We start from the raw sequence: 12,199 nt of genomic DNA, 5'->3' as shown, positions 1-12,199 counted from the left end.
CACATTATATGAAACACTTTGTCCTTAATTTAGCCCCAAGCTTGGTCCTTACTAGTACATGGCCATTCTGGGTTTCTGAAGGAAAGCACACATAATTATCAAGCCCTCCTAACTTGTCAGAATTCAAACTTGAAGCTGTCTTCTCTCACAAGAGAGAGCAATGTCTGTTTCTTTCGGCCCCTGGCCTGGCTTTTCACCTAGACCCGTGGATCTTTCTACATATACAGAAAATAAGGAGTAAGCTGAGGATTTAGGACAGAGACCAGAGAGTCGCCACTCTAGAGCGCCTCACTTTCTAAGGGCTCCGTCCTCAGTGTCCAGCTCCCTCTGGAGCCCACAGTTCCATCCACTAACCATTTCAAGCCAGTACAACAGCAGCTAGGTCGAACTGAGGTCTGGGAAGGTCTCAACAGGAAGAGGCACACAGGCAGAATTCTCAGCCTGCTCTCTGGCTCCCCAGTCTCTTCCAACAATCATGCAGTGTAACAGAGTTTACCATTGGAGGGAGTATGAGCTATTCCATTACCAAACCTACAAGTCCTTTATATTTAAAATATTTAAATGTTTGGTTTAACACCCCTGAAAAAAAATTATAGAACTGACTTAAGCTATTTGTCTCTTTCCTCTTGTGTGCATAATAGTCTGAAAATGGGATGTTTTATACACATTAAAATATTTCATCCCAAATGAAATGTCAAAATATTTTCTAGCTAATGCATATATAATACCAGAAGGTAGAAAAAGTTTCAACCAATATCCATGTCTAAACTGAGCAAAAAGATCAAGTTGATTAGGCTATGGAAATACTCAAGACTGTAACGAAGCTACTTCTAATCCAGATGAACAAAGGTGAAGCACTTTACGGTTATTAAACATATAAGCCTTTTAAAATTGGTGTTTAGTGAATGTATATCCATGTATACATGTGTGCATGTTTGCTGACTAACATCAACATTGGGTATCTTCTTCTTCTATCTTGTTCCACTATTTATTATTATTATTATTATTATTATTAAGCATAAGGTAATCTGGAACTTGCTATGTAAATCAGGCAGGCCTTGAACTCAGAAATCTGTCTGTCTGCCTCCCAAGCGCTGGAATTTAAGGAGTATGTCACCACACCCAGCTATCAACTTGTAGGAAGTGGGTGTGGCGGCCATTCCAAAATGGCGCCTGGGGCTAACACCTGACTTCCTCATACGCCCCTGAAGAAGCCACGTCCACAGGCAATATTGCACAGGCTCACTGCTATACATAATCAGGCCATCTGCTACGTAGGGCAACGTCAGATTTTGCCATACCCACTGTCCTATCACATGCACCGACGTGGCAGACTCTGATTGGAGAAGGCAGAGGGATTTAAGGGCGGTGGAGGAGAGGCTCGGAGGCTTTTTGAAGAATGTAAGGGTTCCTGAATAAACTGTGTTGGGAAGAAGAACTCCGTGTCCGTCGTTCTCTGTCTGCTGGTCGGATCAGGTAGCGACAAGTGTCTCGCACTGAATAAGACACACACAGATTAACCAGAAAGCTCCAAGGAATCTGCCTGCCTCTGCTCCCACCTAGCATTAGGGTTACAGTTGTACACGGCCACACTTGAATTTTTACACCAACTCAGTCCCTGACAACTACCTTTAAAAAAACAAAAGACTTATTTATTTATTTTGTGTATATGAATAGACTATAGCTGTCTTCAGACACACCAGAAGAAAGCATTAGATCCCATTACAGATAGTTGTGAGTCATCATGTGGTTGCTGGGAATTGAACTCAGGACCTCTGAAAGAGCAGTCAGGCACTTGGGAGGCAGAGGCAGATGGATTTCTGAGTTCGAGGCCAGCCTGGTCTACAGAGTGAGTTCCAGGACAGCCAGGGCTATACAGAGAAACCCTGTCTCGAAAAACCAAAAAAAAAAAAAGAGCAGTCAGTGTTCGTAACTCCTGAGCCATCTCTGCAGCCCAACAGCTACCTTTTTATAAAGGAGACTATAAAACAATATATGAAGAGTTAGCAGTCTTTTATTTGCTTTTCTTGCTGATTCATGCTGCTTTGTCCCTGAAAAACAGAGTTCAAGTGATTCACTGTCCAATTTCCTTGAGTTATTCTTGGTCTCAACCTCCTTGCATTGACTTGGTTCACTTTTCCAGCTCGGTTTGCCCACGTGTGTGCACCCCAACAAGTAGCCAACTGATGCGGCAACAGCAACTGACAATGGAGTGGGGGAAGCAGGAAACCAAATGCTGTCACTCAACCTTCTTCTTGGTCCCTTCTGTTATACTTTCTTCATAAATGACAGAGCCATGCCATTTGTCATACAAACATGACACCCCCAGTCTAACTGAACTTATTGTGAGACAATAGAAAATGTCCATGTTCAGAGTCCATCAGTACTCTGGGATTCCGGTATAGAGAAAAGACTTAGCATTTCCATCTCCAGTGGGTGCAGGTTGCCCCCTGTAATGACCAATGAATGCAGTGGTTCTCCCAAGCTCACTGTACACATCTGTTGTAACGTGCCTGCTGCAATTTTCTGGTCTTCAGCTCCAACTCTGGCTAAGCCGACACAGAGAGTCTCCTCAGTGACTGCTGTTTAAACAAGGGTTTGGGAGGGAGACAGAGAGAGATGCTGCAGATCAATTCAGCAAGTGCCTCACCTTATTCAACATTCAAAATAACAGTCTGACAAGTGCACTGAGAACGCCTGGACTTCAGTGTCGCTCCTGACTCACTGCGAACCAGTCATGTTACCTTTGGGGAATTTCAATGATTAACCCAAGGTTATGTTTTAACAGCTGGAAAAAAATGAGCTATATTTATACTCCACGTAATGATAGAACACTTATCTTAAAACAGGTTCTGAGTGTACATCTTTATGACTCACACATACTATAAAGATTTACTTTTAACTTGATTGTGTGTGTGTGTTAGTGTATGCACACATGTGCATGTATGTGCTTGCAGGTTCCCATGAAGCCAGAAGAGGGAACTGGATCTCCTGAAGCTGGAATTACAGGTGGCTGTGAACCATTCAATTGCGTGCTTGGAACCTAACTTGGATCCTCTTTAAGAACAGCAATTGCTTGTAAGGAATGAATCATCCCTCCTACCCAACACACTTATATTTTAAATAAATTCTTGAGATACATTTATACTGACCAAGACATAGTAAAAATTGAGAGACTCAGAAAACTTCACAGATGTGAGTTTCTGCACAGCCATCTAATTAAATGCTAACATTTCTTTTTATTTTAAAAGATGCTTTGTATCTTAAGTGGTAGTTGTGATGCAGTACATTGTACTAACAAGGGTTAATACAATGAATACTTAAGTGGTGGTTGTGATGCAGTACATTGTACTAACAAGGGTTAATACAATGACTACAAGAGTACTCAATAGACTCTAGAGCCCATAACAAATGACAGGCATTTCTGGAGACTTAGGCTTCGAAATTCAGAAAAAATGATCCTTACTTATCTTTTCGTGATTTAGGTGCTACAGCTGAAGAGCTGACTTCTTATTGCTTTTATCGTTTAGTGAGGAAAGTTGTACTTACTAACAAGTGATTTAAAAAGAAGGGGGCACAAGGCAAAGAGGACATGCAAGGAACACAGCAGGGAGAAAATATGCAATCACTGGGCCAGCAGGAGGGCTCAGGAGGGAAAGGACTTGCCACAATGCTTTGATGGCCTGAGTTTGATTCCATGGTGAAACAAGTGACTCTTGACAGTTTTTCCTCCAACCTCCATATGTACACTAGGGCAAGTGTGCACACACATAAAAATAAATGCATGGAATAGAGACTTAAAAATATAGACTGATCGCTCAAAACTACCCCAATGCATGTTCCCATGAGAGAGCAGGTGCTCAAAAGACAGTGTCCATAGGAGAATAAGTCAGGTACATTCAAGTAGTTCTCAGCAAACAGTCCAGTCCAGACACACTTTACTGTAAACCACATACTTGGCTTACCTTATTAGGCATGCAAGATAAACTCTCATCTTTGTTCTAAAGAAAACTATTCTATATTTCAGTGTTGAGAAGAAAAAGCAGAGTAAGTGTATTTATATAGGACAGATCATATTGACTAGAGCTAAGTGGTGTCTAGCTCTCTATTCTATCAAACATTTATACATTAGCATTTTAACATAAAACCTGACTATAAGTCCTTGATAAAAAGTCATTTTCAAGAATTTAAGTTATAATAGTTTTAGTATGAAGAACTTGAATCCTGTGGGATTTTAAATAAACAACAACAAACAAACAAAAGCAAGAAATATGTAAGGAGGTAAAAACGCTGACCCGGCTTCAGTGTGGTCTGAGCGTGTGTGAGGTATGTCATGATGTATGTATCTGTAGGAGATAACGGAACACTCTCACGGGGTCCTAAGTACCTGGTTCTTCCCCACGTGCTCTCTGATTTTGAACAATTTCTAGAAGCTGCTGTGCTGCCTGGTTCACACTCATGTACCGAGGAGGTTCATAGATCTTTCTTCCCCTGCAAGCATAAACCAGACATCATTGTTCTTTCCCAGGACATTTCAGTGTGGCATTCAGTGCAGGTCCCCTCCAGGTCCTCTGGAGTGGCTCTGCTCTCACTTGGCAGCCTTCATGTGATACCACTGCCATAGAAACCAACTCTGGGTTCAGTGACTGAGTTTCTTAAGCTTTTTTTTCTATTGTTCTATCTGAGCTGTCCCCACTGACACTGCAATGGTGGCAGGATTCACGTTCTGACAAGGATGCACATCTGAATCAAAGTTATGTTTATCAAAAGTGATGCTTTAGGTACAGCCATCCCAACAGTCAATGCAGCCTAAAGCCCAGCTGCTTCTGGGTTGGTTATTCTCATGGTGCTGGGTCTGGATCCAGGGCCCAACGCATGCTAGCCATTTCTGTATTAATGTGTTCCCATATGTTCTTTTTACTTCTTCCTCTAAGAAAAGGAAGTGTCACGATCTGAAAATCCTCAGCAGTGATTTATTTCTGCATGCCTCAAAAGCCTGGAGAGTTTACTAAATGATCTATAACAAAAAAAAAAAATGGAAGGTCCTGAAACTTTCAGTCTGCGCTGATCATTTTATTTCTCGACAATTCTCGATACTTATCAGCAGAAGCATAGCAAATACTCCAGGCACTACATGAACGAGTTAGAGGCAAAATTGGTTTTAATAACATAAATATATTTAATCTAATATCACGATATTAGATTTGAATAGCTAATTCACAAATAAGTATTAAACACTGTTTTTATACCAAGTCTTTGAAATCTGATAAGCACTTTCAGCACAAGTTCATTTATTATGTTTTTATCAGAAATATTTAATATGTATATAAAATGTATGGTCATAAAATAAGATTTCTCAGGATAAGTTAGAGTGAGGGTATAACTAAATATATTATACACATGTATGAAATTCTCAAGGAATAAAAATATATTTTAAAAATAGATTTATATATTAAAGTTGTCTCAAAAAACCTGAAGGTTTTCTAATTACTAGTGTAAAATGAAGTGAAAACTTGGGTTCCTCAGTGTCATCAGCTGTATTCCAGGTGCTCACTGCCATGTGTGCAGGAGCTGTAGTACACACGGCCTCACTGAGAGAGGACCCCGTCCTCAGACACAGGGAGAAGTGAGCCCAAAAGCAGCAGCAACCAGAAGCTGATGTCAGACTCAAAGCCAAGGGTTTGAACTCCCAACACACGAATTCATTCCACCACATTTACTGGGTGACCATTAAATGCCCGTCTCTGTTCTCAGTGTTGGATCTATGAATCCTACTGTTCCTTTCACCCAATCACCCCGCTCTCTCCTCTTTATGAGGCAACTATTCACTGTGTAACTGTTCTGAGAACTCATTTCTCAAGCATCTTTAGACTTGGGTAATTAAAGAAGAACTTATGGATTTTGTCAGAGAATTAAAACAGATGTGCTCCCCCTCAGGACAGACTCACCTGATGAGGTTCTCCAGAGATTGCTCCTTCACTTTGATATCTGGAGGGAGTAAAAGACACCTCTTTCAGTTCAGCTATTTTACCATAAACCCCTCATCTTCCAGAGCCCCCTAAATGCTGATCTTTGAGTTTGTGGTGTCTCTGTTCAAACATGTGTGTGACTATTCTCCTACTAAGGTTAGAGAGGAGTAGCCTGTGGTTGCAGAAAGGCCCCCATGCTAGAAAGCAAATGGGAGTCTGGCCCTGACACTACCCTGCAGGGATCTAGTTTCCTGCTGGAAAAGATAATAAAGGAAAGCATTAGGTAACAGTAGCATGTGCATTGCCTAATAGCTAATAGCTCGTACCCCTATGCTTAGCTATGTTTTCAGGCATCAGACTATAGAAGCCTCTACGATGACACCTAAGTCAAAAATAGATTCTTACCATATTTGGAAGGAAATGCCTGCTTTCTTACATACTATAATAAGGAATGAAGACTTTAGTCTTCAGGGTTCTACCCTGACACCGGGTAAAACAGCGACCTGCACACAGTCGCTGTGCTCATGATGTCTGATGGGGCCCCATGGCAAAGATTTGGTCCTTAGCGTTTCAGTCCCACTGCTGCCTGGCTGAACTACTTGGGAAATGCTGAAAAGCCAGACTGGCTTTGTGTCCTCACAGGAACTTCACACAAGGTCAACAGCTGCTTCCTGCTTTACATGCAAATTGAATGGTTCAGCCAAAGTTTGTTTCTGTAAAAATAAATATGTTACAACTGAAGAGTCTCTGGCAGGCTTCTACAACTTTCTAAAGTGACAGTAAAAGCTTTTCTTATTGACAAATACTAAAAAGTTTACCTAGAAATTATAACACTGATCAACCTCTTACCCGGTTTTCAGTGTCTGTGGTAGTAATGTTAAGTATTTCCCAAATGTGAAATATTATTTAATAGTTCTATTTGCCTACCACATAAAAAAATGAATAATATTGAAAAAATGGCCTTTGATACAACTAATAGTAGAAGTCACATTTTAGTTTAAATGATGGCTTCAGTACTAAGGTAAACACCTCTATTAATTCATTCACCTTGAACTTGTAAACCGTAACAAGGGTACTGAGGGAGCTGTAAGACACAGACGTCTACTGCTGTGGGCACTGCTCCCCTACTTCCCCTTCCCAGGCCCATCTGAAACCACGCTGAAGCAGCGCGTTCCTATTGTTTCATGCAGCCTTTGTTGGCTTCTACTCTAATGCTTTGTACTTAAAAAGTTCTATGTAACTAATGTTCTACTAACTTCTGGCGATATCACTTACAGCTTGTCTCTAAATAAATTATACATTTTTTTGTAGTTTTCTGCTAAGCTTTTGCTTCCTAATCCCTAAAGATGCAGACTCATAGCAGGCATTCAACAACCACATACTAATTTAAATGATGAGAGCCATGGTTTGAGAATTTAGAAGCCTGACACCCTACATGCCACACTCAAATAAATAAATTAAATTAAATAATGCAAACAACAACTGAGTCATTGTCCCACTGTCGGGAAGAAACACCAGGACCAGATCTTATAAAACAAAGCATTCAACTTGGGCTTGCGAACAGTTTCAGAGGCTCAGTCCACTATCATCACAGTAAGGAGCACGGCAGCACGCAGGCTCCTTACTATATATAGTGCTGGAGAAGGAGCTGAGAAGTCCACATTCTGATGGAAGGCAGCAGGACGAAGATACAACGGGAAACCTCAAAGCCCACCCACATTGATACACTACCTCCAGTAAGGACAAACCCACACCAACAGGTCACACCTCTTAATCCTTCTAATCCTTCTAAGATTCCCACTCCCTTATGACTAAGCATTCAAATATATGAGCTTATGAGGGCAATTCTTACTCAACCATCATCACAACATCATAAACAACAACAAAATAAAGAACCGACCTGTGATTGGGGTTGGTAAGATGGATAAGTAAATACACATACTTGCTGCTTACATGGATGACTTGAATTGGATCCAAAGGAGCTTTCCAATGTAAAGAGAGAACTAATGAACTAATTTCCCAAGTTATCCTCTGACTTCGACATGTGTGCCGTGGGATGCACATGCATATATACACATACAAATAGAATAATAAAAAAATTTACCACAACTAGTTTGATAGATACTACTCTCACAACCTCATGAGGAAGGGTGGTTTGTTTTATGGTTTGTTTGTTTGTTTGTTTTCTAATTTGATGATATGAAGGCAAAAGCCAAGAATTGCTTCTCAGTATTTTCTAGCTGGTAAGCAGAGACACTAAGATTTTATCTTCTGGTTCCAACTCTAAATATCATTTCAAGGTTAATTTAAGATGCCAGCTGTGTTCTGGGCATCTGGAGGAACGTGAACATTTCTTCTAGTATTCCTTCCTAAAATATATAAGCTTAGCAGAGGCACTGGGACATGTGACTTGTTAAACCTTGTGATCACTGCTCGAAGGCAAAGCCCATGTGCATCTGAAACTCAGTACTATTACCATGCTGCACAAAGCACTCCTATGTTACACTGGAAATAACATTTGAGCAAGACAGTACAGTGAAGGGAGCTGGGACTAGTTGGTCATTTGGATTCTGTTCTGTTAACGAGTAAATGAATGGTACTGGAAAAAGCTCAACAGTCAACATCATCTGCAAAACAGTTTCTAACTAAATGATCTTGGAATATCCTCCAGAAGGACCATTTGTGATATTCATACAGAGTATCCTAGAAGATACAGAATGGTTGGTGACAAGAATAAATGCTTACTACATGTCTGCTAAACTTTAAGAATGATGGACAGATCTGTAAATACAGACACTATTGGACAGGATCTATAGGTTACAGGAGGGAAGCAGAGGGTCTCAGCATGAACATGGCATTTATGTGGTATTTGGTGTTGAGCATCTAGGAGAGCGCTTCGTGCTTACAATGGCTAGCCTTTCCCCGCCACCCCATCTAGTTATTTACAGAACAGTTTTAATTCTATCACAAAATGAAAACAGAAGAATTCTGACAGTTGCACTGTGTGAGGGTAAGCGGTCTTCCCAATGCTTACCAAGTAAGCACAATGTGTGCATGCCATTTTCCCGGTTCTTCTTCACCTTGTCAAAGAAACTCTCTGGTTTCCAAGTGTCCGTCCAAAAAACAATAGAAACTGTTTCTCCAAACTTGTACAGCTAGAAAAATAAAACATTACTTAATGATATGACAATCACTACTGTTTTATAGGTGAAGGACCCTGAAATCAGGCTGAAGACAAGGCTCAGGCCGAGAGGAGGCTCATCAGTTAATTGCTAGTACCATACTTGCAGGGGACCCAAGTCTAGGAAGCCCGTAATCACTCCAACTCTAGCTCCAGGAAGATCTGAGCCCTCTGGCCTCTGTGAGCATCTGCACTCACATGAACTTGCTGCTCCCAAATATACATTAAAAACCACTAAGGAAAAAAGAACACAAATAAAAATAGCTTTCAGGACTTACAACAGGTGTCAAAAGTTTAATATTCCTTTTCACTGACAAGACAAAAAGCAATTCACTAACCTAAGGACACACAGCTAAAAATAAATAAATACACAAGTTTAGGCCTGAGCATGTTTTTATCCATCATATCAGCTCAATAAAATCACAAACCACATACTCACTCCGGCTACTGATGACAACATATACCCTCCCGATTTAACAGTATCTTTGCCTTTCCTGTGAAAGCGTGCCAATAAGGACCTTTCTCCAAATCTCCATCTCACCCCGGTGGTTCACCTCATTTCCCTATCGCTATAACCAAGAAGCGTGGCTTTTTAAACCATCGAGCTACACCAGCCCACTCAAGCAAGGGCAGTGAAGTTTTGAAGGCTGCCTCTGTAACTCACTAGCTGTGCAGGAACAGTGCCAATGCAACCCATCCCTAGCTATGGGGATCAACTGACATATAAACATTATTCACATGGTGAAGTTATATATTAATATTGTAATAATTTTTATAGAGGCATTGTACAAAAGATCTGTCTTCCAAGAGAATGTACAGTAAAACACAATGCTAAAGTTATAGAATGACTTAATTCCTCAACTTACACAGTTTAATAAGACTTAGAAGAAATTAGGCAAGTGTAGACATTGAGAATCTAGAAACGTGTCACAGATTAGAAAGCATTAACTTTCCTAAGCCTTGTGGTCTTCTGTGAAATCGAGGAGTTGGGTCCCAAGTGGGAACTGGTGATGCTGTTTCCTATACTATAGCTTCCTTCTCACCTTGGTTTCAGAAGCTGTGGCAAGAGATGCCAGGAAGCAGACAGGAAGGAAGCGACAAAAGGTGGGGCACTCAGGGCATCCTTCCCTACTGCTCCAGAGCAGCTAACAGTTCTCAGGCTCTGTACACTGGGGTCCTAAAAGCTTTATCAGTCACCACATTACCTCTGGAGTCCTAAAGGGATGGTCATCATGTCCCTAGTACACTACAGACTTCAACTCATCTATCAAGGAGCTTTATTCTCACAGCCCATCTGAAAGTTATCCAAACAAATCCTCAGAGAAGCCATGCTACTGTGTAGCAGCTGTGTTCACAAGACAGTGTACAAAGATCATGCTGTTCCAAGTATTCAATGTTGTGACTTCCTGCCCTGTATAACAGGATTTCCTCTGCCCTATGTGAAACAAATTTACCCAACAAATAGTGACTATAAATCACCTACTATGTGCCAGGCACATAGTAGGCACAGGTTTAAAATAATGAGAAAATAGATCTCTGGCCCTGTGAAAAAGGTGACAGCTCACAGAGCTGACAAAGACTCTGGACTCACAACAGTGGTTCTGGTTAGTTGTGAGGTCACTGACAAGTCAAATGACATCTTGGATCTAGAAAAGAGCCTCCTGCACGGTGAGCATAATCAGCATACTTGTAAAGATTGAATAACCAAGTGCATTCTGAGTGCCTAGTCATGCCTCTAAACATGGTTGGGGCTTAGTATATAATGTAATAATGTTCATGATTATATGAAGATGTTCTGAATTGTTGTGTCTTGACAAAATCCAACTGCTCTCTTTATTAGCTGAGCTCAAAAAATACTAAATATGCAAAACTACTCTTAGTAAGCTACATTTAAAATAGACAAGCTCAACTAGACACCTTAAACCTCCTATCAAACTTGAAATACTTATGTTATTCCATAAAAACCATCAGGAGAAAACTGTATTTCTATATAAATACTTAAGAGGCTCTAATATTTTAAGAAACATGGACACAAAACCATGGAAGCAAGGAAGATAAGTTCTTCAGTCAAAGAGAGAGTGAGCAAGCCTTGAATAGAGAATTGGGATGCTAGTCACATCCAACGAAACAGGAGTGTTCTGTGTGAAAGACCGTGAAGTGCCCAATCTCACTTAGGCACTGCCTTTAGGACCCTGATTTATAACTGTAGCCATTCCTGTGGAAGGGTGCAAACTTTTTCAATGAATGCTGGAACATTATGCAAACAGTTTCACCACTGAGATGCTAGTACCTCAAGGAAAAGAAAGATCAGCTCTTGTTTCACAACCAAAGGTCTTACCATCACCAGTAAACTGTAAAAGGCATCTGGAGCAAATCTCAGTGACAAGAACTGAGGTTGCAGAAGCCTGAACACCAGCTGTCTTGCAACTCTGGCCTGTGTGCTACCACCATTCTTCCCAACAATATTATTGCTTCCAATCTGGCAATGTTACTGCTTTAACCTAAGTTTGAGAACTATAAAAGCAGCCATTGTCTCAGAAATACTAGAGGAAACATAGATCTGTTCTGTTTTCATCTGCAATAACTTAGAAAGCAGCCAGTCTAACTTAACACTGGATCATGTTTTGTTAAAGAAAAAAAAATCAGGAAAAGAAAACCCTTCATCCATCCAACCAGCCACTGTATAAGGTACTAACTATTGAGACAGAGGGAGAAGACGCACAAGAAAGATGACCATCAGTCCTTGCTGATATGACACGTGGACATTACCTACTCTGAGAGGACAGCATTTGCTATCAGAAAAAAAGAGTCTAGAAAGACAGGCTGTGCTGTGGAACTTGGGGAGAAAGAAAGGATGAAGCTGGGTGGTGATGACACACGCCTTTAATCCCAGCACTTGGGAGGCAGAGGCAGGCGAATTTCTGAGTTCGAGGCCAGCCTGGTCTACAGAGTGAGTCCAGGACAGCCAGGACTATACAGAGAAACCCTGTCTCAGGGGAAAAAAAAAAAGAAAGAAAGAGAGAGAGAGAGAGAGAGAGAGAGAGAGAGA

The 12,199-nt window shown here is 40.9% G+C and overlaps 1 protein-coding gene across 1 annotated transcript in view; it reads right to left on the bottom strand.

Moving 5' to 3' along the window:
• Positions 1-1,994: 1,994 nt before the first annotated feature.
• Positions 1,995-12,199, bottom strand: part of Dph5 (diphthamide biosynthesis 5) — a 28,875-nt gene continuing 18,670 nt past the window's right edge. Inside the window, exons 4-7 of the mRNA XM_028757409.1 lie at positions 9,004-9,124; positions 5,949-5,988; positions 4,388-4,491; positions 1,995-2,582 (exon numbers count right to left, since the gene is read on the bottom strand). Coding sequence (XP_028613242.1) covers positions 2,371-2,582; positions 4,388-4,491; positions 5,949-5,988; positions 9,004-9,124 — 477 coding nt within the window. The 3' untranslated portion in view covers positions 1,995-2,370. The remainder of the gene's footprint in view (positions 2,583-4,387; positions 4,492-5,948; positions 5,989-9,003; positions 9,125-12,199) is intronic.

The sequence above is a fragment of the Grammomys surdaster genome, unplaced genomic scaffold (assembly GCF_004785775.1).
Source record: "Grammomys surdaster isolate TR1022 unplaced genomic scaffold, NIH_TR_1.0 126158, whole genome shotgun sequence".
Lineage (NCBI taxonomy): Eukaryota > Metazoa > Chordata > Mammalia > Rodentia > Muridae > Grammomys > Grammomys surdaster.
This window is presented reverse-complemented; position numbering and strand designations above follow the sequence as displayed.